We start from the raw sequence: 27,456 nt of genomic DNA, 5'->3' as shown, positions 1-27,456 counted from the left end.
AACTATGTTGCGAACAGTTGCGTAAATATTGGCGAGTAGAACCTGCGCGAATCTCGCCGGCAGCGGCGTAATGGCCGGTCGAGAAACGAGCGGCCGGCGAAGTGTTGACACGTTGCATGCGGGAAACGTAAAAGTACTATTTTCATGTAACGCAGTACTGAAGTACTAAATACTTGTTCGTGCACGCTGTCCAGGCAATGTTACTGGAGGTTGCGTAACACTTTCACACGAATTAACTTTGTGTGGAACAGTTGGGATGAAAAGAGGCCTCCTCCTTTTCTCGGTCGAAAGTGGACTGTATTTTCTGATTGACAATGAGTGAAAGGAGTGTGCATGTGTGTGTTTGTCCAGTGAGTACAGCGTGATTTGTAATTAACTTATGTTGACTACATGTCTGTCTGCCTTGTCGTGAGTCTGTAACTCTATATATAGGGTGGAAATTATAGAGCGTTACAGTTATACGCAAAAATGTTTCAAATGAACTTTTATTTTTCCTGGTGGACACTCCAAGGTGAGGTGAAGGTATACTTTCTTTTTTCAAATGGAATGACACGTTTTCTTATCCATTGTCGAGTAGTGCGTTTCAAGGTGAATTCAACGACATATGACAACTCAAGGTCATTGAAGGTCAAACTCGCAGGGAAATGGAGAAAAGGTGTGATCGTTTTATTTGTACTTGACACCAGATGGTAAAATGCAGCTATCGATAAAACGCTTCCAAACGTTAATTAAAGGTTGAGGGTAGATAACAGGAGAGTAAATTTGAATTTATATTCAAGGAAAATAGATGACACTTGGGTTTATCGAATTCAGTTTGAAAGTTTGATAGGATATTATTGGAGAAGGGGTTGAAGTAAATAATATATTGTAATATATTCATTTATTTTCTTAATTGAAGCTATTGCTACGTGTTGAAGGTATTGGAGAGATCATTTTTTGTTACAGAGAGTATTTTGTAAAAATGATAATTAATGTCAAGATTGTTACTTGTTTGAATAATGCTGAAGAAAAAAGAGAGGAATGAGTATTTGGGAGAAAATAGGTTGCAAGGTATAATTATAATAACATAATTGCAAGAGACGTTGAATATAATTAATACAAAACAATTAAGGGAGAATAAAATTAGGATCGTTTTGGTTTACAGAATCGAATAAATATTCCAATGTATCCATTTCAACGAATACTTCGTTTATTTATGTTTCAAACAATTTTTAAACGAAAAATGTGCCTATGTAGTTTTTATTACAAAATTAATAAATGAAGAGCGAGAAACTGTGATATGCAGCTGATTTATTAGAAAAAATAAGCAAGTAGTTAGTAATGAAATTAAGTCTTTGCCAATGCGTATATACTTTCAGTCTCCATGTGTCTATTTACAATTATATACAGACGATTCTTAAGTGGCTAACAGTCTATATAAGGAAGTAGTCCGGCCCGACGAAAGATCCGCATTTCGGGAAGTCGTCGGGAGCAGCTACCATATCGCTCGTCTCTCCTACTTGAAGAACCACGTCCAATCCACGAGTCCAATCAGCTGCGTGTTCGTCTCGCAGCATCCAATAACCTGTAGTAATTGCGGAAAGTAATGATGAAACTTCAGAATTCTAGCACATGGTAGATCTGACATGAAAATAACTGAAAATAGTTCAAATGAAGGAGCCAATGCAGTTGAGTGCAGAAATCAAAAATTGAGAAAATTAATGTTTTTTAATATATTGGCTTCGGAAATTTTGTATTTATTCAGTTGATCAGAAAAGTTGATCAGAAAATAGCTAAAGTAACTCAGAAACCAATGACGTTGAGCGTAGAAAATAAAAATTGAGAAAATTAATGTTTTTTAATACATTGGCTTTGGAAATTTTTTATTTATTCAGTTGATCAGAAAAGTTGATCAGAAAATAACTAAAATAACTCAGAAGCCAATGCAGTTGAGTGTAAAAAATAAAAATTGTGAAAATTAATGGTTTTCAATACATTGATTTTGGAAATTTTTTATTTATTAATTTTATTAAAAATGTTGATCAGCAAATAGTTAAAATAACTCAAAAGCCAATGCAGTTAAATGTAGAAATTAAAAATTGAAAACCTTAAAATTTTTAAATACATTGGTTTCGGAAATATTTGGTTCATTAATTTAATCAGATAAGTATGTAAATTCTTTTATCTTGTTTCCTTGAATAACTAAACAGAATATCGTTAATTCCATTAAAGTTCACAAAAATCGGACAATATAATTATGAAACTGGTCTAAATAAAAATGAAAAAAGAAATGAGTTTATCAATTTTACCAGTTTTCTCGGTGATAATAACAATTAAAATGTCACCTGGATTATCAGCTTTGAACCTAATAGCCACAGCTCCGAATTTTGGCACGACAACCGTGTCTTTAGCTACCGCGCAGTCCAAATTTCGAGAGAACAGTTGCCCCTTCTCGTCCAAATTTTTCAGTTCTTTCAGAGACACGCTGCGTCCGAACTTCCTCGCGCCAACCACGTAGAAATTGTTTCCATGTAAATGGTACACTAAATCGTCGATGCCACCTTGGACAACAGAATAATTATTAATAAAAATTTCCAGAAATTATTCACCTCTGATTCAATATCCTTTGAAATGGAAGAAGATTAGAAAAGCTCCCGAGTTCAAAGGGTGAACGTTGCGAAATATGGTCTAAAAACGTGTCTGAAACACATGAAAACTGGAACAACAAATTTAAACGTTTCATCCGAAAAACGAGTACAGTAAACGTAGCATGTGAAAAGTGCGTTTTCGTTTTTCGTTCTCTCTGCGCGAGGAATCTGTGAATAATTAATTGTTCGTGCACTTTCACGGGCTAATTTAGAGAACAAAAGGAAAAGACGCGTACCTCGGTGAAAGGATTCATGAGGTTTATTCTGTATATAATTTATCGACTCCATAAGAGTGTAAATTAAAAAAATTAAGTACCGCTTTAAACTCCAATCAAAAGTTTATTGGGATCGAGGAGAGAGTCCATTGGAAAGCGCATAATAGGCATTTTCTAAGGATATCATATTTCAAGATCATATTACTGCTTCTCGGAAGAGTGATTCACGGAGGTGAAATACAGATCAATATTTCCAGACTCTGCGAGCAGCAGAAATATGGATCAAGGTAAATACTTTAATCAAGGCTCGCCCTTTAATGAGTTTCTGTTTCATTAGACTGTCGCAAGTAATTTCACCGAGACAATCTTTCATAGCGTTCATGTAATATGTTTGAATTGTTTAAAGCACATTTAAGATGTTGAAAAATTAGTGGCATTCAACGTGTTAATGACGATGGAAATTATATTGTGCACTTTGTCATTAATAATTTATTGGAAAAATAGAAAAATTCTAAGCATATGTTACGCCTATGTTTCCTTTTAAGTATAACAGTTGATTAGAGGAATAATATTTACTTTGCATTCGAATGAACTGAGTAATTTGTTGAATCATGTTGAAAATCTTCACGAGTCTCACTCGTAGGTCAAGAGGTTAATAAACGTATCGAAAATGTTATTTTCCTTTAATTAAAAAATGGACACTTCTGGTACACTTAATGTTTATATAGAGTGTCTGTCCAAGGAATGATTAAATGTAAAAATACTCTGAAATAGAATTTTGCCCTGTAAATTATTTATCCAGGAAACGAATGAATTTTGTACGTTATTGAATACGAACGTAATTGAACGCAAATAATTTACACGAAGCAAACGTATGCAAGTGCGATTGGATCATCCATTATGGTTCTTGCACATTCTCTTTAAGTGTAACCGCGCGCAGACCAGAAACAGTTGTTGCAAATTGCGTGTTTGCCGCTGCGGTAATTGGAAATCTAATTTCTCGATTCGTTTCATCACGAACGAAGCCGTACAGTGTTGCACACACGACGCGTTAGCTCCTCTGCACACAGTGACGTAATTCGAAAAGACATTCCGACACGAAGTTGCGCTGTTTTCTAAGCTTGATGTTAACTTTTTAATTCGCTTTGTTATATAAATATATTAAGCAACTTTCATATTTAATCGAGCACTTTGTTTCTATTGGTAATTTAGTAAATTATGTTTTGTATAATTGTCTTTCATTTGATAAGCATGCTTTGGGAGTATCTGGTTGTCGTGTTACAACGGGTAAAGGAAGAATATGTACTCCAGTATTTGTTATTTTTAATTTTAAACGATTTTGTGTTTCGATTATGGTTAGGTAAATTCCTCTATTGAAATGTTGAGAGATTGAAATATTGAAAGATTAAAATATTGAAAGACTGGAATTTTGAAGCATTGAAATATTGAAATATTGAAGTATCGAAGTATTGAAGTATTGAAGTATCGAAGTATCGAAGTATCGAAGTATTGAAGTATTGAAGTATTGAAGTATCGAAATAGTAAAATAGTAAAATAGTAATATAGTAGAATAGTAGAATAGTAGAATAGTAGAATAGTAGAATAGTAGAATAGTAGAATAGTAGAATAGTAGAATATTAGAATAGTAGAATAGTAGAATACTAGAATAGTAAAATACTAGAATAGTAAAATAGTAAAATAGTAGAATATTAAAATATTAAAATATTAAAATATTAAAACATTAAAACATTAAAACATTAAAACACTAAAACATTAAACATTCTCCAAAAATTCGACATAAATAGTAACAAGAGTAATCAAACAAAAAAGTTCAAACAAAAAGCAAATGAAGCCTGGAACGTAGTTTCTAATAGAATACCAATCGAGAAAGGGAGTGAGTTATAGAGAACTAGATTACATTAAAAGTCGCAGAGGCACGCGCAGCTACAGAACGGCTATCTTATATCATATTTTTCACTTAATTATTCTTTGGAAAGTACGTGAAAGCGTACGTAAGGGAAAGTGACGCGTTTCATTCAAATTTATTACCTTGATCGAGTAAAATCATCTCCACGGTCGCTCCGAGTGGTACACGCCTCACGTGAACGCACTCGCAGGTGTTCGCCACGTTACCAATACCGTGCCTGCACCGTTGCGACGACAACGATGCCGTTTCTTTGTTCTCGTTCTGAGCGTCACTGTTGTCTTCGAAAATGCACAGATTTTCTTCGGAGACGTAAGCACCTTGCGTCAACAGGGGCGACGACGGATACGTGAAGGTAACGTTGTTCACGTTAAGTACTCTTGTTTCAGCACCGCCGTCGCCTAAAATAAGAACGAAAAATACTTCCTTAAACACGTTCCCATTGGCTGATCGATAACGCTACGGTGGAGCTTCGGCTGATAAAAAGATCGTTCTACCGTAGATACGAAGTTCTGATATAATTCGTTACGGAACTAGAACTGTTGCAGAATTTAATCTAGGAGAATGAAAGATACACAAACGATAAAAATTATTATGGAATTAAAAGTGGTGCATTATAACTTAATCTTCGGAAATTAGAGAATACAATAACAAACTCAAACGATAAATCCTAAAAATCCAATTCCTAGTGTTGCATAAATTATTCTTAAATTTCCAAATGCTTCCTCTTTCATTTGTAATCATTCGTGGAACTAGAAATTCTGGTAAAATTAACGATAAATAACATTGTTACGTTATAACTTGGTTCCTTCTTTATTCACATAATCTTAGACATCCAATTATCGAAGCATCGCACAAAAAATGTCTAGCTACATAATAAATAAAACACACTCTATATCCAACAATAAAAACCACTAATTACCTCATTAATTACATTTTGACCATTCCAACCCCAAGTTTACAAAAATCAATATTCCATTATATTCTACTGAATATCAAAAACCCCTAATATAAATAAGCATAAATAAATTCTATATAATAAATTCAACCGAAACTGCAATGTACAAGCGAAACGAACGCGTCAGATTATCAATGCTTACATGCGGAGTAGCTGGACATTCAATTTATTGATCACTTACCGATTATATAATTCGTTTGGAGCTTGTAATTTAGAGGCAAGTGTATCGTAACATCCATCTTCGTTAACGAGAGAGGATGAGGCATTTTCCGCAACGCCTTCAAGTCCGTGACGCAGAGGCTCTCGGGATTTCCGCATTTCTCGGCAGGATTCGTCGTCACGGCGAAACGTTTCGCCGCTGTCAGTTCCTCATCGACCTGATCGACTATTTCTGACCCGGACAACGGCTCTTCGCTCGGACTGCCCTTGTACTTCAAAATGGCGGCGCCGTTTATAGAATTCGGACCGCACTCCTTCGACGTGTGCACGTTCAACCAATAAGAAGCGACGCGTTTGTTCGCCTTTAAAACAAAGTCTGCCCGTTCACCTGTAAGGAAAACATCGGTACAGTTGTTCCATAATTCTATAGTTCTATAGTTCTATAGTTCTATATTTCCATAGTTCTATAGTTCTATAGTTCTATAGTTCTATAGTTCTATATTTCCAAAATTCTGTAGTTCTACAGTTCTACAGTTCTACAGTCTACAGTTCTACAGTTCTACAGTTCTACAGTTCTACAGTTCTACAGTTCTACAGTTCTACAGTTCTACAGTTCTACAGTTCTACAGTTCTACAGTTCTATAGTTCTTTGTGGAGATATTTTATGGATATTATATATTTTTGTAGAGATCAAGTGTTTTTAGATTCCTTGTGTTTCGTTTTAATTGATCATTAGAATGCAGATGTAACAAACCCATAAGGGTAGATAGTAATTAGAGAACAAAAGGAACGATTAAAATGTTATTCTTTTTGTTTTAAAAGTCCCCAAAAAACTGTTGGAAATGCAATACGAAATAATGAAAAATTTATTTTCCATGTTCCATCCGTTGGTTTCGAATTGGATCCCTTCGTAGGAAATGCAGAAATTAAATGTGTAATCCTAGTAATTCAATTCAATTATTCTGTTTGATTAACGGAGATTAGGACGTCGAATTCTTGTTCGATGAATACCAATGCAATGAATTATGAAACACTCGTTATTTCTCAACGTTATGCTCGTGTTGGTTCTTGTAAACGTTGCCATTCATAATAATCGCACGAAATAAAACTAGAAATACACTTTCCCGCCTATAGTTCCTTCGAAGAGAGTAAAGCCTCTAATAAAATGGAACAGCTTCCTAACCGAAGCAAGACATTGCGAGGTAGTTAACGTGTTTTATGATGAATTTTATGAGCAGCTTAGATCTGCTCGCTGAAACAGCGAAGCCTCAGGCGTTTGACTTCGCCGCGCGTTACCGACAGGCCAACGTAATACGGATGCGTTAAGTAATATTGGGTCTCGTAAACCGAATCGAATTGATAACGAAATTAAATGAAAAACGTGTTGAAACATTGGAAAATGTTATGCGAAGTTTTAGTTTATTAGTAAATATTATATAGAATTATTAGAGTTACTATTAAATTTTATAGAGAATTATTAGAGTTATTAGTAAATTTTACAGAGAATTATTAGAGTTATTAGTAAATATTATATAGAATTATTATTAAATTTTATAGAGAATTCTTAGAGTTATTAGTAAATTTTATAGAGAATTATTAGAATTATTAGTAAATTTTATAGAGAATTATTAGAGTTATTGGTAAATATTATATAGAATTATTAGAATTATTATTAAATTTTATAGAGAATTCTTAAATTTATTAGTAAACTTTACAGAGAATTATTAGAATTATTATTAAATTTTATAGAGAATTATTAGAGTTATCATTAAATTCTATAGAAAATTATTATAGTCATCATTAAGCTTTCCATAGCACTATTAAAGTTACTATTAAATTTCACATATCATTATTAAAATTATTAATCAATTTTACATCCCATCATGAAAGTTATTAATAAATCCTACACAGTTATACTCATATCATCACATAAATCTCTCAATCACAAACATTTACACAAAAAATAAAATTCAACCTCAGCTTTACGACCCACAACAAGAAAACTTGAATTCCTCATAAAACCCACAGTCCAACGTTAACATCTGTACACAATAATACCCGTTATTCCCCTCATTCTTCCAATACTTCCCAGTCCTAAGTGAAACACGGTGAAACAGTATAAATATACCTGTAGCCAGAGTAATCGATGTAACTTGCCGCGGGTCCAACGGATGTCCATCCAGGGCAATCAGCAAAAGAGGATGAGCATCGATTGAAATAGTTATTGGACAGGATCCAGCACCACCGGCGTTCGCCAGACGGAACCTATGACCAAAGAGATTGTTGCAAAAGGTTTTTGGGGGACTCACGAGGACCCCTTTCTTTTACCGTCCGCTACACAATATTATCTGAACAATAATGGTACAAATTCAATTAACTGCGCTGTGACTGTAAATACTGTGATCTCATATGTAAGACAGCGTGACACTATGTTGCCAAACGTGCTCTACAGCGTTACTTTAAGAGTGTATTGTTCAGAAATAAAAATATGTTTAAAAAAAAAAAGGAACCTATGAACGTCGTGAACGGAACACCCGGTTTGATCTCATATGTAAGACTGACAGTGTGAGTGCACTATGCCAAACGTGCTCTATAGCGTTACTTTAAGAGTGTATTGTTCAGAAATAAAAATATGTTTAAAATAAAAAAGGAACCTTTGAACGTCGTGAACGGAACACCCGGTTTGTTTGGCTGATGTTGCCAAACGTGCTCATATTGTATATATTGTAAAGGTCTTTTTATGTATTTTTATATTATTATTATTAAAACGGAACCTATGACGACGGCCCGGAACGACGGTGAACGTCGTGAGCGGAACACCCGGTCCGTTTGGCTGACGACCTCTCCCGTTGATCAGAAGCGTCGCTGGTTTCGAGTAACCTTGGTTGAACGTGGTCTCGGCTGTGTGCTGCCAGTGGGTCACCAGGATCACGTGTTTCGGGTCATCGATGTCGAAGTGCGAACGATGGGGCTCCCTGATGTCCGCCTGTTTCACGATCAGAGCACCAAAAATTCCGTTCGTAATGTCCGCACCTGAAAATTCCATCGATCGAATGACATTTTTGGAAATAATGTGGCGAATAAAATGAAGTAATCGGTTAACTGCAATTAACGTCATTGTGACTTGATAGTTACGAAATATATTCGTGTGATGAAATTATAGAAACTATTGAATACATTGTTAATTCATACGTGGATATTTATTAATTTTCTACTGCATAGATTTTGCTATGATCGTGAACAAAAATTCGGCCCATAGAGGGTTACTTTTGAGGAAACGTAGACATAGAATAGTCATGAAAATTCTCTCTTTTCCTAATGAATTATTAACGATACAGTAGTTGCATCGATCACAACTAGGAAACAAGTTGGACGAAAGGTTAACACATTGCGTACTGGCAACGAGAAATCTCGTTTTTACATAAAGACACTTATCTATGCAACTTCGCTAATTACCACAGCATTGAGAAAAATATAAAACTTAATTCGAATTGATTACCTACTTAAAATACATTACATAACGATATATCTGAGTTTCTGTATATACAGCAATATAAGTTGATCTCACTGAAAATTTCCATCCGAACGATTCAGGTCTCCGAAAAGTAGCCGCAATGTGTTAACCGCGTTAACCCCTTGCCGTACGACGAGTGAGACTCGCGATGATGATTTCTAGACTATTTTAACACTAGGTTTACGGAACGCGTCAAATTGACGCATATTGGACTTTCGAAATATTATTTTGCAAACGTTTACCAAAACAATTACCTACTATCGAATCTCCAGTTTCCACAATCTAAATAAACGAGCATCAATTCTTTTAGGAACAATAGAATGAAGTGTACAATAAATGCCAGTAAACCTAGTGTTAACAACGATCAATACTATTCATTGCCCACGGATCGAAGCACACAACTATTTCGCCGTTATCAATGTATTATCTGCAAATGGAATTTCCGCTTAACACTTTGACTGCCACGTAAACAGTCATCAAAACTCCCACGAAACAGTTTTCTCTATCAACCAGAAACTGAGAAATCAAGATTCTTCTTAATAACTGCTCCACTATCTTATATCTCATATATCCAACAGAATTGTTCGTTCGATACGTCACGAAAGAAATTAATGTCCACGTTTCTGTAAAAAATAATGTGACGTGGCAGTCAAAGTGTTAAAGTAGAACGGACAATTTCGCTGCTCTTCTAAATTTCAAAATTCTTCCAAATTGCAAAAGAAGATCTAAATAGTAAAATGTTATACGAGCTTAGTAGCGAAAGTAAAAAGCACGACAAGGGGTCGACCGCGTCGGCTTCTAAACTTCCGGTGCATAAATCGCGCTGCAAAGTCAGCTGCATTTCCAATTACCAGCGTGGGCGTGCCAAAGATGCGTTCCGGCGGCGGAAGCACGGAATTTATACTGGAAAGTAGTGTAGCTCGGTATCGGGCACTGCGTGATCAGCGGCGCGCCGTCCATGTACGGTGACTCAATCTGCGATTGACCGCGCCAGTGCATGGCGGCTGCTTTACCCGGAAGCCGATTGATCACGTCCACAACCAAGATGTCGTTTTCGCAAACCTGAAAAGTGGTATGGTCCGCTGTCAGAGATTGCAATTAGCCGAGCGTATCTCGGTCATTATAGCAGCCAGTTTCGAGTATTCCCTCGGACCTCAGTGGTTAGATGCCGCTGATAAAGCGAAAGAGAAAGGTGGCGAAACGTTTTGTAAACAGATGGCCGCGTAATAAAGATTCTACCGTGCGACAAGCGGATTTACCTTCGTAATTACTTGGAATAACTTTCATTGTTCACTAGGAAAGTGTAATTAATTGAGACGCGGTGAGAGAAATTTCAGTCGGAGGACGGTTCAGTTGATTTTTTATTTTTGGAGTTTTGGAAGTTTTTATGGAGATGTTATTTTTAGTTGAAGGGAAAACTAGAGTTTATGTACTGAAATTAATGATCCAGAAATTTTGATGGAGTGAGTGATGTTCTTTTTAGATAAAGGGAAAGCAAGAGTTTATGTACTGGTGAAATTAATAATTTGAATGGAATGAATGATATTCTTTTTAGTTGTTAAAGGGAAAACAAGAGTTTATATACTTTTCTGGTGAAACGAATTATCCAAAAATTGTCAAGTATGTATTAAAAAATATTAATTCTCTCAATTTTTGTTTTCTGCACGTAACCGCATAGGTTTCTGAGCGACTCGTTTATAAATACACCGATAATCATTGTTACTACTAATAATAAATATCCGAATAAAATATATCGTTAATATGATACACTTATTGTACACGTTTTTGCCTGGAACTTCCACTAATTATCGATTACAGCGTCTTTTTGTTCGTAGTTCTATTTTCTCTATCGATGCTTCACGTTATTATTTTCGTTTTGTGACGAGGAATTCTCTTCTGTAGATAAACGAACAATAAATAAATAAGAGAAACTAGGTGAATCGATAGTTCATTCGTTTACTTCGTCAAACTATTAAACGACTAATTTAGAATTAAAATATTATTCTACTTTTCTGCTTCTTTAATTTATATTAAAGAAAATAAATAATACATATATTAAAACCATATACTATAGCAATTGATATATAAATAAATAAAGCAATATATACTTCTGAATTTGTAAGAAACATTCCATTTGACAAACCGTGGCAACACGATCATTAGAGCGTGTAATTTAATAGCATCACTAAAACAGAGACGTTAGCTATGAATAACTCTATCGAACAAAACCATAACACCGATGTTAAAATATTACATCAGTCACGGACCATTTGAATTAGTAACGGCGTTATATAAGTGGACGTAAAAGTGGAGAAGCGAGTTTCATGTCCATCAAGTAGAAAACATTTCACGATGAACATTTCGTAGAAACTCCTATGGAATTCGTCATCTGGAAAATTGCCTTTACCAAACAAGTAGGTCTAGATTTTTTTTATATCGCGCATAAATTTTTTCGTCAGGGTGCCCGAGCTTAGTGGACCACTCAATCAATGCGCGACCGCATGTTCCGATCAGAGATCGCTTTCTAACTCGGACTATACACTAGCATCACACGAAATTCTTAATTCAGATAATATTGGTGAAACTCGAAATTCAGACGCATATCTAACACTAGAACTAGCAGACGGCGCAAAATGATCTGTTCCTGGTTTCTTTTGTTAAATGCGAAGTGCAAAGAAACGAATATCGTTTTAACCCTTTCAACAGAATTCAAGTATAAACATTACTCGATAGTTTTGAATTCGAAGAAAATATTATTCTTCTGTTATTTGTTATACTTCAGAATACAGATATAGAATGTGCCCAAAATTGTTTTTCCAATGAATCATTAATAACAAAGTACTTGCATCGATCAGGGTACTGAGATAAATCATAGGACAAGGGGTTGATCTAGTAGAATTCAGTGAATTCACGTTCATTTTGAAAGTTAAGTCGACTTTTCAAAGAAATCAAGTCAACCGTTACAACAGTTACAATTCTACATAATCCGTTTATTCTTTAATAATTCCCTAATATTTTTTAAATTGCCTTAAGTTTTCAAAGTTCAGTTCATACTCTCTTAGAAATGCAACAAGTCTGCCGTATTCAAAGGGTTGAACACCTTGTTCCTCACGTTTCCCTGAAAAATGGCGGACTACCGATACCAGGTCGACTACCGGTGCCTTTGCCGTACACGAAATCCCACAAATCATTTCGATAAATACTGGTTATCAACTGTAACTAATCGAAACTAGTTCGAACGCATTAAAAATTCTTAGCTCACCTGTATAGTTGGGCCAGGTAATTGCCGATTGGCCGTCAAAATGCCGCGTCGGTGTCCATCAGCCGATACGCAATGATTCGAGAGGCACGCGGTTTCATTCTTCGGGCAATCGCCACACGATCTACGCAAAGAGCAAGACATAAAAAACTAAATAGATAACGACCTAAGCGTGAACGACGAAACGGTGGCCAGGCCGCTGGTTCTCCAGACTTCCGCGTTTCAACTGAGGAATTGCATAACGGTTATTGCAACAGTTGCAACACCACTTACGATTCCAAATAGAAACGAATGTGTGCTACGCGGATTTCATTGATCCGAAGCGTTTTTGCTTGTGACGTCTAAATCGCGGTGGATCGTTACTACAAAAGCTTCGACGGGTCGTCGATCAGATGGGAATCTTGATAATCTAGGTTGAACCGTGGAACTCAAGTGCACAGTAATGAATGAGAGGTAGGCTGCACAGGCTATTATTATTGATGGGATCCTTGGGTCAAGGTCTCGCCGACACTCATTTATAAACCTCTCAATTCTTAAATATATATGTAATATCAATCTTAATCGTACCACGTGTTTTTATAACGAATACCACGTGATCAGTCACTTATGAGAATAAAAGGGATTAAAATGTTATTGCGTTTGTTTATAGGGTCTCTCGACGCGACCAATGTTGCAATTAACTTGCAGGCGATTTTTATAAGTTTTTTGAAACTTTTCTTAAACCAGTTTGTTCGCAAACCAGTAATTCTCAACTTAAAAGGGTAGAGAGCACTAAGGTATCTTTTTAAAAAATCCCAAGCTCAATCTATAGGTCAGTCCTGTCCAAAAAAAAATTATTGTGTTTGTTTATAAGGCCCAAATCTTGAGAGCCTAAGAAAACTTTTGGAAATGTAATATGAAATAATAAAGATTTAAGTCAAATGTTCAGGGTTAAATTAGGGTTAGAATGAATGGAAATTCTATTGAAGTATGAAATTAAACATGTTTCATTATTAAATATGATAATATTACTGAATATTATTAAATACTAATTCTAATTGTTCAGATTCTAAGTGTCAGTTCTTGACAATAGAGTATTTTTGTGAAAATTAAGTAATTTTAGATTCCTTCTGCTTCATTTTAATTGATCATTAGAATGCAGATGTACTAACAAATCCATAAGAGTAGATAGTAATTAATTAAAGAGATTCTGATGTTAAAATAAATAGAAAGTTTTGAATTTCCGTTAAAGGTTACGAGCGTAAAACAATAAACCTCGATGCAACGTTTACAGCGAGATGAGGAGACTTTCTAATGTCTAATTTTTAATGAAAATAGAAAAGAAGAACAGATGGACGACGTCTAATTAGAGTAATTAACCCTTTGCACTCGAGAGGCTCTCAGTCGCCAATGTTAAGTTCGACAAAATTGTTAAGTCTGATATTGAATACTAAATTTTGTATAATCTCGACGAGCCAGTTTCAGAAAATGCCATCCGCGTCTCATTAGAAAAGATGGAGTATTTCCAGTGAAAAAACGTCCGGAGTGAAAAGGGTTAATACAATAGAAAATATTATCTTACTTGCTGAGAGACTGGAAAACCTCAAGAGTGAGTTTCACTCGGCAAATCATCGGCCAATCCAAATGGTGGCATGGTCTTTCGCAGGAGAGGAATGTTTGCTCTGTAAAAGAAAATAGAATTGAGGTAAATAAAAGTGACGCGAACAAATATCGGAATATTGCAGAAAGATTGTTAGATCATTAATTTAATGTAACTAAGAATTAATTGTTTAGGAAAATACACTGTATAAGTACGACTTGGGTTGTCAGAATTCAATTCTTGATTTAAACGAACACGAGGATGAACAAATTGGAGGTATATTATACCTTGTTGCTCTGTAAACCTTAAATATAATCATCGTATTTAATCATTAACCATTCATCTAACATTAGACTTTATATACCGAATATTTCGATTAGTAATCTTATGATAACTATTACAATAAACAGAGTAACATAAAAGCCACAATAATTTGTTACCTAAATATTTTACAAACTATAACTATACATTAATATTTTAACCAAATTAAATACTCTTTACACTTCGACAATGTACTGTATCTAAGAAAGGGACAGATCAATTTTGTATAAATGGCGAAAAATTGATCTCAGAACTGTATAAAACGTCTATCTTAAGAAAAGATGCATCTGAGAAATCATTTCAAAGTTACCCAGCTTCGTTACAGATACTTCGCAAAACAACTGACCATTTGCATGGTCTCTTACATTGACACTTAACCCCTTGCCTTATAACGACGAGTGAGACTCGTGAGGATTTTAAATAGAACAAACATAAATATAATGTTTGTGGACTCAACATTATTCTTCTGTTATCAATAATTATAGTTTAGAGCGAACATAGGTATATATACCTAAAATCTGTCTTTCCAATAAATTAAGGACAAAGTGATAGTTTGATCAAATGAATCGGGCAAGGGGTTAACGAATGATTTCATGAACTCGCGACTGTCTACACTGTGCTCGTCGCACATCGTTCCGATTGGAATGATTTCGGATTCTGGTCCGAATCAAAAATAAAATTCTGAGAACAGCGGTCTGTGTGTTGGTTTGTAGTCGTTAATAGTCGCGTGGCGAGCACTTACTGGGCCTGTAATTATTAACGTGTAAAAAGGTTGCCGCAGCCGCGATCATAAAAACCACCACGAGAAACCGTAGGCCGTAGGTGGCGGACGTCATCGCGTAATTCGTACCCTTCGCAGACTGCATCGTCTAACCGGTTCGTTATGCAACGATAACAAAAGGTGACTGCATTCTCTTCTCGTTTCCCCAGAAAATCTCGAAAGCAACGTTTAGCTGCTCAGACTTCCGAGATATATATCGAGTTCTTCCTATTCCGTGAAAAGGCAGAATTATATGAGCCGCTCATTCTTTTTGACAGTGGTACAAGGTGGTTACCATTCCTCCGACGATTCGTACCACTCTCAAAAGGACTCATATATCAACCCTTTGCACTCGAGGGCTCCGTTGCAGAGGCATTTAAAGTTTGTCGTTAAATATATTATAACATTTGTATCTATAATCGATAGAAAACAGAAAGATACAGTGTGTTATTTATTTATATGTTAATACGCTTTTTCTATTAACATTACTTCGAGTTGCTGGTAATGTCAGTGAGAGAGCTTCGAGTGCAAAGAGTTAAAGGTGACAGGGTAAGAATATACAAGTGATTGTCAGTTGGTGAAACTGAATCAATGTTTATCGAGATTGTTTCGATAAATGATTAATACTATTGATCGTGTACCCATGTTTGTACTGTATGTTATTCTATACAAGTTTTGTAACTTGTAGTAATATTGGTTCGTTAATGTAACGCTGGAAAGAAGAGTTTTAACGTGAATGAAGAGATATGAGAAATGATGGTTTAGAAGAGACTTTGTTAACGGTATAGCTTCCGAGGAATTAAATTAACTTTTTGAAATTTCCCTATGGAAACTCTAAGGTGCATTTATTGAGATTTTAATTGATTTAGAATTCGTATTGCTAAATCAGATTCTTTAATCATTTCTTCAAGAAATTAGCTTTTTAATCATTGCGAAGAGAAATCAGGAATGGGCCATTTTTACCTATGACCACTACCAAGCAATTAAATTAACTTTTTGAAATTTCTCTATGGAAACTCCAGAAATGTATTTATTGAACCTTTAATTAATTTACAATTCGCACTGCTACATCAAATTCTCTAATAGTTTTAGCGTTAATACGTGCGTAAGAAAGTTACGAGTTCAAAGTGACTTAACCCAGTCGTTTATTTAACTATTAGACGTTCCATCGGTCTCGAGTTATACGAGAAAACTGACGATAGAGACGGCAAGACGCGTAAAACGTGACACGTGTCAGACGAATAAGTTTTATCCGTCCGGTTGGGAATGTCGATGAATCACCGAGGAACGTCGGCATTTTTCCGTGAGCGTGGTGAAAGTTAGTCCCGAAAAAAGCGAAAGGAATCGCTCCAGTGAAGATGAAAGCCGCAACTGTTTAACTTCGATCACCTCGTTCCCATGGAAGGGCGTGGACGTATCGACGCGTACACCCGTTATTTGCGTTTTACGCGATGCTCGCTAAACAAGCGTTTCGAAACCATCCACTTACTCGCTGGTACTCAAACACAGATTCGTGGAATGAGAGAATGCAACACTTACGACGTGACGTAACTTTGCGTCGCGAAGACGAGGTTGTTGACATTAAATGGTAAACATTCTGTCGAACATGGAAAGACACATGAACGAATTGGATATCAAGGAGCGATTAATAGAAATATTATTAACCGCTTTATAAACGTTGCTCGAAGTACCGTGTTCAATAAGGAAACTCTTATTAAAATTATTTGACCTCAATGATTATAAATTTCGAAACTCAACTCTTTCAAATTATTGTTATGACTACAAGATCCTACTATATTTCCATTTTTCATTGAAGAATCTTTTTATTAATAAATTATCATTGAAGATTGAATCAAACGCGTTCTACTATATAAACGAAGACACAAATTATTCGAATTTAATTCTATAGTTTATTTATTAACACATTGCGTACCGAGAAATCTCGTTTTTATAAAGACACTTAGCAATGCTTCGCTAATTACCACATTGAAAAAATATATAATTTGATTCGAATCGATTATCCATTTAAAATATATTACAGAACAATATATCCGAGTTTTTCGAAAATTGCCATCCGCGCAATTCAGTTTTGTGAAAATCAGCCGGTACGCAATGTTAATTAGCTGTGCCATTCAGAAATTCGCTAAGTTCAACTAAAACATCGTTTTTTGGGAATACTCGTGTCACATCGTTGCCGACAGACGTGTTAATGCGTGAATGATCTCTGTAGAATGATGATGACATGTTTCGGTCGAGGAAAGAATCTTCCAAGGAACTGGCACTCTTTTCTAAGCCATCGATCACGTAAGCCTCATCAATATTCCTCTAAGCTCTTTCAGGAAATGTCGCGAGAAAAGAAGAATGTTAAATAACGTGAAATGACTTTCAGAGAAGCATGAAGGCCGCGCGATCCCGTTCCTCTTCATCTTAAAACTGTGTCATTACGGTTACGTAAAATCTTGCGCAGCCTTCGCGTAATGCACCCTAGTAGCGTGATGCCTTCGCGTGGATGATTACGCTTGGCGCCGGAGTCACGAAATCCTCGTAATAATCCTAATTACCGATTAGTCCACGTGTTCGCGATCGAAACGGGAACCATCGCGCGCGTGCATAGAATAGACGAATCTGCGCGAAACTGATATAATTAGAGGGAATTATAGAAATACAGGTAAATTAGAAATGAATTTAAGAAGTACACTTAACCCTCGATTTACACGGTAGATCGGTTCCCCGAAAATGCCGCGGAAATTAACCCTTTGCGGACGAATGTCGGCATTTTGCTGAGATCAAACTTCCATGTTTGGAATACCCAGTTATGAACAAATGATTTAACTATTCGAACAGCAAGAGATCGGTACACAGTTTCCCTATTCTCTATGATTTAAGCGTTCAGTGTTTAGTTTAGCAGAATTTGCAAAAGGTTTTGATCACGTTCCGCGTGCATATGCAGTTAAGGTTAAAAGATAATTTATTTGGAATTTAGTTTAGAATTTATAATATGTATTTTAGTTGTAGAATATTCGAGAATTATATTTTACACGTTGATCGACATGCCACCCAAATTTTGCTATTTTGTTTTATATGAGATATTTTATTATTGTTTTATGTAAAAAAAAGTACTAAAAATGTAATTAAAATTGAGTTGTCAAACTTAATGAATGAATACTGGAAATAATTTTGAAAATAGCGAAGAAACTTTGCCTTTACCTTATATAGGGCGAGATATCGATTAAAAACTCAGCTTTGAGGAACCCTGAACTAGTATTGAATAAATGTTAAAGATTTACTCGATAACAGCCACTTTCCCTTTCAATATATATTTGACTATATTACAACTGCAGCTGCTGGATATCCTATTTTCTCCGAGTAACTATTACTTCAACAGCTTTCTACATTCATTCTTCTGACAAACTACACGTGTACTTCTGTTTTCCTTTCCACGTTCGAACCATTTTATTTGACTCCGCGTCGATAGGAAAATTGTTGTAGTCTGACGGGAAATTTGATGAGTGCCAATCGATCAATCAACGTGTTAAGAAAGAGGAAAAAGATACCGCATCAGCAAGGTATTTGAGAAATTGATCGCTGTTGCGGAACATTTTAACATAATTGGAGTATAACTAATAGGCAGAAAAGTGTTACGAAGTTCTTTAGAATATACTTTTCCAATTGATGATACGTTTAATCGAATACTTGTAGTCAAACATTTTTAATCGGAACATATAATTTAATCTAAATATTTGTAATCGAATATTCTTAATCAAATATTTTCAATACAATTTTTTTCTTGAATCCACTGACTCTCGAACACATTATTTATAAATCATTTGTGACCAAATATTTTCAATACAATTATTTTCATGAATCCACTGACTCTCGAACACGATGCAAACATTATTTATAAATACTACAAGCATTATAAGCCGCACGACGAAGCATTCCTTAATCATAAATTCATATTCATGCACGCACTGGACTTTCAAACCCGCTTTCCTCGCAAGCCATCGCAACGAAAGATCATACCGTACATTTTGCGCATTTCTCCATAAAAAGAATCATCTCGTTCCCAATTGTACATATTATTCAACTCTATCTAACCAACAAAATCAAATAAAATATTTCTAATGATTCACATTGGAAACAAATTTTCTATTTAACCACAACCAACATAACTTTCCCTTAGAACCTTCTAGAAACTCGCATTAAGAAAACATCCCTCAATATTACAAATTTCTGAAACATTAAAATAAATTCTACAATAAGTAATCCATTGTTCAACAAATTCGTTTAGTATATAATCAAAGATCCAAAAAAATATATTCATAATAAATTAATATATTTCTCATTGATTCTCAAGATTCACTGAAAGAAGAGAGAGAGCACTCAAAAAGAATTCAAACGGAAAGTGACCTATTAATAACCGTGAGATGGTAACTGTAAAATACGCTGATCAAAGTCGAAATGAATTAGGGACGCCATATTATACTGCGTCACGACTGCCCCAACCTGAACCCGGCACACGAAACTTGCAAACACTTGCGCTTTCTCATGAAGAACTGAGCCAGGTAACACGAGCCCGAAATTCGTTGCCAGAACCGAAGGTGTCCTCTCCCGCTTTCCCTTTCTCCCTCTCGTTCTTTTCCCGCGTCATATGCGCGGCCGGGTAATTCTCCGGAATCGGTCATCCGCGGTCAATCCGACATTTTTCTTTCTCTTTTCTTTTTCTCTCGCCGCAGAAAATCCGGTCACGAAAGGAAATGAGTTCTCCAGTTTCTTTCGCCGCCCTCCGGCGAACGCTTGCAATTTCCCGAGGTAAGGTTGATTAATTAGCATCGTTCCTGTAATCTAAACGTGTTTTGTAATAATCACTCACACTCGCCTGAGTACCTCTTGGTTTATTGCGTATTACAGAAATTGAAAGTCAGCTGAGATTTTTAGTGTTGCGACATCGAGTATCAACCCCTTTATGTGCGAAAGACTTGCAATCTTCCGCTCGACGAAGCGAAATTACATGGTTCGGCAGTCGATATTTAATGTTGCGTAATGTATTTAATGAATTATTTCCGTCCCTTGATTGTCGTGTGATTTCTGTTCGTGTTGGTTGTACGGCATGCGACAGTTTGATTTTGTTTGTTACGTTTGTGGAACAATTGCTGGAATTAGAGTGGACGTTTCTTCTTGAAGATAGTAACCGTGTGTTTTAGAAATGAATTTTGTAATTATCGTGACAGTCCGAAACACTGAATATTGAAATTGTTAGAATTTATATTTGGAGAGTAATAGATGATAATTTATTATTGTCTAAACGAGGATACACGTTAGTGGCTCTTCAGATATTCGTCATAATTGAGAATTGTAAGCTTTTGTTGTTGGATAATTTTCGAAACTGCTGTTTAGAATAATTGAGAACAGTTTGATGTAATTAATGAATGAATTTAAAGAATGATCGTAGGTAATGATTGTTATTAAATATCGTAAGGATTGGAACTTGGAAATAGACGTTGACTGTATAATTTCGCGATAGGTCAATTGCTATGGGCGATTAACGAGCGAATCACGCAAAGTTTCATTAATAATATAGTTCTATCTATATAAATATGTTTGAAAACATCATACAACGGATGTTCACATTTTAAACATTAAAAACATTCCGAATGAATCGAATTTCCTTGAAAATTTTAGAACAGTTGGATAGCAAACTGAAGAAGCGATTTCTACGTGAGCCAACGTACTTCGAACTTCATCGCAAATGAAAGTCTGTGACAAACAGTTTTCTCTCTGAATCTCAAACAAATGCACTTTCCGCACGTCAAATAAGAAAACTCGAATTTAAAACTACAGCGAGGAGAAATTATGAGGAAAACTTGGGAAGCATTAGAAAGCGCAAACGATATCATCTAATAAGGGGACAAGAATAAGATAACATTAAATGGACCGCAGGAGAAACTCATCGATCGAACGGCGCATTAAACGAAAATACATCCTCGACCAATTAATTACTCGAACTTACTCTCTCCTTTCAGTATCAAAAACGGTACCAATGTCAAAATAAGTTGAAAGTCAAGAAAGCGGAATAAAAAATATCGAAATTGCCTCAAGTCGTTAAAACTACCATTCTACAATGTTAGGGTTACAACACGATCGAATTCATCAGATAGCTCTGTTTGTATAAATAAAACCGTAACGTCCAATTTCCGTAGCCATCGGCTATTGTATAAGCCATAAATACTTGAATAAATATACAAGAGATCGCCATATCAAATCAATTTCCTTTCGCTGCCGATTGAAATCGCCGGAAGGCAAAACGATGAAGTTCTCTACATGAATGAAAAGTATACATTAAATAATGTTATCCGACACTGCAGTATCCTGCCGCTGTCATCGCATTTTTCGCTTGATTGTATAGAACTCTATCCGTCTAGTCCGCATATTTCAGTCTAATCGCAAAGCGAAGCTATTCGCGACAAAACGCAGCGACGATTGTTTCAGAATAACGAGCGAGACTCTATCTCTTAATGAAAGAAGAGAAGTCATTTACTTCTCCACTCGTCCGAAACAATCTCACCAGCGACATCCCCCGCAAACAACCCCTATACTTCAGCCACGAGAATCAACTGAACCAATACAAATCTAATTTCAAAGAAAAACGTTGAATCTTTCTTCGATCCCTATCAAGACGATATTCCCCAGCGGCGTTCCGAAGAAACCGAAAATCCCATACGACGTACGCACAACCCTGCACATTTCATAGGCGCGAAACACCACCGACGTAAGGAGCCGTCCCATCGAGCCCGCGTCGCGGCGACAGCGACGAAACGAGAGGATCGCGCCGGAGGAGAATGAAACGGAAGAGCGAGCGAAATGGGCCGGAACGGCGGTAGAAGGGAAACGAGCTTGTAATTTCACTGCACCGTGTGTAAACTGCACGTGTGTACCCGAAACGATCCGAGCCAGGGTACTGTAGCGGTTTCCGTCAACGACTGACTGATTTTGGCCTAAATTTCGTTTGCCAAAACTAGCGGCGACCTTTCTCCCTCTGTTTCCGACCCTCCCCGCGATTCTCCCTCTTCGTCGTGCGCCGTGTGTGCCGGTGATCTTCCGCGTTTTAGCGCGCTCCACCGGAACAAGGTCCGCCATCGGCAACCGGTTCCGATGACAATCGAGCCGGCGGACCCCTGTTCGCGCGGGCGCAGATAGAACGCCGTTCGAAATATATGTCAGACGCGGCCGGAACGACCGAGTGAAAGTTTGCCTAGAGGGCAAAGTAAGCAGCTCCACACCCGTGTATGTCTTAAACTCAAGCTTCGTTACGTCTAGCAAGAAACTGCACGCACACTTTCATCTCTCGACATTTCTGTGCGCCACCTCCCGCTTTCTCCCCTCCAAAACGCTGCTCAGCCCCAATCACTTACAATCTCTCTCTCTCTCTCTCTGTCTTTGTGTATATATATATATATATATAATACCTCCTCCCCCTTTCACTGGTTCAACCTGCCTCCGCTTTTCTCTGGCTGCACATTATACCCAACCTCTATCGATGATCCCGCGGTCCGGAGGATTTCACTTTCGCTGAAGTTCAGCGCCGCGCTATTGATCGTACGCGACTGGAGAACGGGTGCCGTTCTCGCTTGATCAAACGGAGATACTTTCTACTGGACCCTGGGAGTCTTCTTGTTAATTCGATACTAATTCATGCCGATGACTTTATCGAGACCGCGATACGGCGCGGCGTTTTTAGCGATAACGCACGAGATCGCGACTTTCTACCGATTAACCGGTCCCGGGGTAATTATAGTTTATGCTTGGAGTCTGACGTCAGCGATCGCAAGCTCCCTTTGATGGACTGATGGTTGAGCATTTTAATTATGCGCGATGTTGGGTAGTAGTTGAACGTATCGGGAATTTTTCTTTTGTGTTTGGTCGAAGGGTTCGAAGATTGGGACTGTTCGGAACTGGTTCCGAGTGAAACAGCTGTGATTCTTTGTTATTTCTCGGCTCTAAGGAGTTGCGGAAATAGAGTAAGATCCTCCGTTTCCTTCGATCTTTAACGAGATTTCGTTTTTAAACGGTAGAAAGGTGGTCGATGACGGGACAACTTCTTCGCATTGTCTGCGCTTATTGAATTCCGGCTCGGTGTTTCGCGTTTTTCTTTATTCAGAACAAAAGGCGAAGATATTTGAATGTGTCCGTGTCGAATATGCAGTCACTTTCACTTCCGTTTGAAGGGGTGGTTCCAGTTTTTCGTCTTCCACGGTTTTTCACGTGAATAATCTTCAACTTCAATGATTACCCGGCGTATCGTGAACATTATGTCTGTCTTAGTTCGCGTACGCGAAACCTGTCTGTGAAATTAATGTTCCCGTAGCGCTGTAACAGTGACTACATAGAAAAGTAACTGCCGCGATGTTAATGAAGCCAGTAACGGGAGTTCGTTTTATTGTCAATGATTAATAATACATAATCTGCAATGCAGACCATTCGAAGGTCGCGCATATTTAACGTTGCCACTTTTTGTTTATATTCCTGAAACTCCATCAAGTTTGCGATATGTTTTTTAACGTTAATGGGTCATGTAACAACGAGAACACGTGTTCGATAGTTTAAAGAAATATTTCTTGTTTTAGTTTATTAAAAGGCCACTGATCTAGGATATAAAAATAGGATTATAAATTGTTGTGTGTATGTTGATACTCATTAAAACTCATCAAATTGTATTGTTGAAGTAATTACTGAATGTCATTGAATTTTTTCAAGAATTTCCGCTATCAAGAGAACGTGCTAAAATAATATCTATTGTTTTTCGTGGAATTTTGATATTATAAAATTACATACGTGATTCTCTATTTTTTAACCGCCTTTAGTGGACTTATTAAAATCCTCTCTGTTTTCTCCTTGCCCCGTATTTCAGCGAGAAATGAAGTTCTTGTTCTTTCCTTTACTACCTCCATGTACCTCAGGCGTTTTTATGAGTTCCGATACCTCTCCATTAAAAATTATTTCATCAGACGGTAAAAACGGTTATGGTTTATTTTCTCATTAAATCGGCTTTCTATAAAAAGAATCATTGTTAGCAAAAAGGGAAACTATTCGCGTGAAGAATCGAGTGACACGTGTTTATAGCCTTCGAATAGAAATTTCACACCTTATTCGATTGCAATTCGCGTGCTCCACAATGAAATGATAATGGCGATCAAACAATTAACGAGGAAAACAAAAAATACATTTCGGATAAGGATATTGTTAATTTATGACCGACAACAGATGTACCGTTCTAATTAACGAGACCTTTCCAAACCCGTCGCTCCACGATCGAATTTCATTGGTCATAAATCATTGTTCGCCACAGTGAAACAGCTGATGAAAACGGACTTTCTTCTTCGTCGAGTTACGCAATTACACGCGAATTACTTTCCCTTGGAACTGGTTTCGTTCGATCTCCAAATTACGATTGCCGAAAACAGCTTTCTTTGCAAAATCATTCCCCCAGTCCAAGAAAGCTAATTTCGCGGACCATTTTATAGACCATAGAACTCGTTACATAACCGCGCGATTAACTGTTCAGTTCGAAAGTCGTAAATAATTCTTCAAACTTCGAAGTTGCTGTACTAAACTGTCGTTACGCAAATGGTTTCCAAAAGAACTGTATTTTTATTTTTCATTCCTGCATATCTGTACCTTACTTTCCATCAATCTTCATATCAACGTTATCTCTCATTAATTTCCGCAATTAAGAGAGCGCACGATTCGAACCTCGAATACTGGGAGTACAAAAATAAAGCAAAAATAGCGCGAAGCTAGTTAAAATTCTTTGTTACATTTAGAATATTCATTTTCATTCTTGAAATATTCACGTGCATCATTTTCTATTGTCCAACGATTAAAAGAGTAATTGTAAGATCTGGAGACTATTGCTTTACCGGAAGAATTCGTGTGGACTGTTCGTGTATTTCGTAAATCGTGGAAAAGATCTGACTAAACAGCATGAACGGCACTGTTGCAGTTTCTTGACTTTCGACTCTCTTCGATTTATGGAAATGCTTAGCGCCGTTGAACGAAGGAGAAAGTGAAGCATAACAGAATTGTGATTTCACACGATCGACAGAATGAAATAAATGCGAAGAGCACGGGTGTAAAGGCTTGTAAATATCAGAAAATCAACCATCAAGTCGAAACCGACGTTGAATTTCAAATAAGCTGAAGTTAAAAGCGAAAGAAAGTGCAGATGTCTTCCTCCTGCGAGAAGATGACATGGTGTCACCACGCTTTCACGCTCAACTTTTGTTTAGAGTTAAGTATGTTAACGTGTTTGAATAGCGAGCTTGGCTTGCATGGTTTATTCTTCGGAGGAGCTGATAAATTGTTAATCATTTATAATGTTCGTCGGACTATGTTACACGAGAACGTGGAAAGTCAAATGTAAGTCAATGAAACGAAGGAAAATCATTTAATCAGCTTGTCCGAGGTACTAGATTTCTAGGATTTTTGTTTACAAATCAGTTTGAACAGTCACTTTTCAAACAGTAATTTTATTTATAAACATTTGAAAGTCATTAACATATGTATCTTTACTAAATTCTCTTTTTTTCGAACGTTCTTCTTAGTAATGTAGATTAAATCAAATCTCTTGTCAAATAGCAAGTGTCTCCATTAAACATTTAGAAACAATTAAAATACAATGATCTAAGAAACGTTTGTTTATAATTTTACATTGTAGTAATTATAATTTGCATGAAATTAGCAGTCCATAACAAGAGTGTATTGTTTAAACTGATATCTTCTGAGATGATTTACAAATTTTTGAAATGATACAAGGATTAAAACAATTCTTTTGCTTTCTGCTTTAGTAAAATGACCTATAAAAATAATATTTTCTGATCATTAAGTTCTGTGAAGGATAGAATGAATGTAAGATAATTCTTCTTCAAACGATTATGAACATGACTACTCGCGCTGTTCATTATAAAGAATCCTGTCCAGAAGAGTTGCGCCTAATGCGCCCGTAGAACGGACTATAGTAAATCGCATCTCGAGTTTATAACGGTTGTTGCATCTTTAATAATGATATTGCAGTTTCTGGTTGAGTATCTCGAACTTAAGACGGGTATAAGGTGTGCAATCTTGATGTGAGGTCGTTAACCTACGATAGAATGCAGAATTTTTCTCCTAATACAGCCAACTATAGTGCACAAATTGATAAAGTCCATAAAAATAACTATAAACGAAAAGTTATTTACGCGAATTCAATATAAGGTAAATAGTACTTAATAAATTTTTCAAAGAACTTCAATTTAGACAAAGTTTAGCAACACGACAATATTATCCACTTGCTCGTACATTTGTATTTTCTTCGTTACATTATTCACATTTCACTGTACGTAGTAAATAATGAAAGCATTAACAACGCTAAGAGTAGCTGTAAAAACAAAGGTAAATGTCAATACACAGTAATAACATCGACTTTCGTTAATTCTTCAACGTCATTCCTTAAAATGTACGTCACGAAACAAACGTTTGTTACATATCTACTACTTTCTTTATTATATCATAGGAAAGTAACATCTACGGAATAATTTCTGATACCGTCGAACAGAAGATTCGCGACATGTTCTAATGGTTTCCGATGAATTACTCTTCATTGGCCTGGTTTAATTCGACTGCATCTCGCAGTGTACATTCGAAAATCGGATTTGCATCGCGATTTCATGGACCCGGTGGACGCGATAGAGATTATCAAACGGAACTGACCTGGTATGGGTGTCAGATAGATGATGGTGGCAACGACGGAACTCAGACCGACGAAAACCGCGAATCTGAAGAACATTTCTGAGAATGATTCGAGGACGAACGATTCAGCAAGTTGAGTGTTCGCCGTGTGCAGCAGGAACGAAACGATCGGGTGCCCGAAGTGGCCGGTTTCGTAGTCGCGGATACACTAGCACGATACCAGCAAGTTCATTGCCAGGGAGAGAGTTGTTTCCCGATTAAAAAGAAAGATCTTTCAACTCCGGAAACGCTCGAGCTCCTTCTACTCGCGGCTCACACCGATTCTGCGTGCACGCGTATTTTGTTTCGCAAGAAAACTGTTATTGCTAGAATGTCTGGCTGACAGTCGGGTTTTGCGTAGTAAAAACATAGCTACC

At 36.6% G+C, this 27,456-nt stretch overlaps 1 protein-coding gene across 8 annotated transcripts; it reads right to left on the bottom strand.

Moving 5' to 3' along the window:
- Positions 1–1,167: 1,167 nt before the first annotated feature.
- Positions 1,168–27,283, bottom strand: LOC116424987 (uncharacterized). Of its 8 annotated transcripts, XM_076367750.1 has the most exons (12): positions 22,228–22,288; positions 16,706–16,774; positions 15,299–15,544; positions 14,218–14,317; positions 12,660–12,780; positions 10,249–10,459; positions 8,658–8,916; positions 8,012–8,148; positions 5,906–6,271; positions 4,892–5,167; positions 2,325–2,540; positions 1,168–1,564 (listed from the first exon to the last, which is right to left on the bottom strand). In XM_076367750.1, exons 3-12 carry the CDS (start codon positions 15,420–15,422, stop codon positions 1,413–1,415), a joined length of 1,962 nt encoding a protein of 653 aa, XP_076223865.1. In that variant the 5' UTR covers positions 15,423–15,544; positions 16,706–16,774; positions 22,228–22,288; the 3' UTR covers positions 1,168–1,412. The 8 variants fall into 8 exon arrangements, with proteins under 8 accessions (XP_076223865.1, XP_076223863.1, XP_076223864.1 ...); XM_076367748.1 differs by lacking the exons at positions 16,706–16,774; positions 22,228–22,288 and adding an exon at positions 22,597–22,623; XM_076367749.1 differs by lacking the exon at positions 16,706–16,774 and having other exon boundaries at positions 22,228–22,289.
- Positions 27,284–27,456: the final 173 nt, after the last annotated feature.

Source organism: Nomia melanderi, chromosome 5, assembly GCF_051020985.1.
Source record: "Nomia melanderi isolate GNS246 chromosome 5, iyNomMela1, whole genome shotgun sequence".
NCBI lineage: Eukaryota > Metazoa > Arthropoda > Insecta > Hymenoptera > Halictidae > Nomia > Nomia melanderi.
This window is presented reverse-complemented; position numbering and strand designations above follow the sequence as displayed.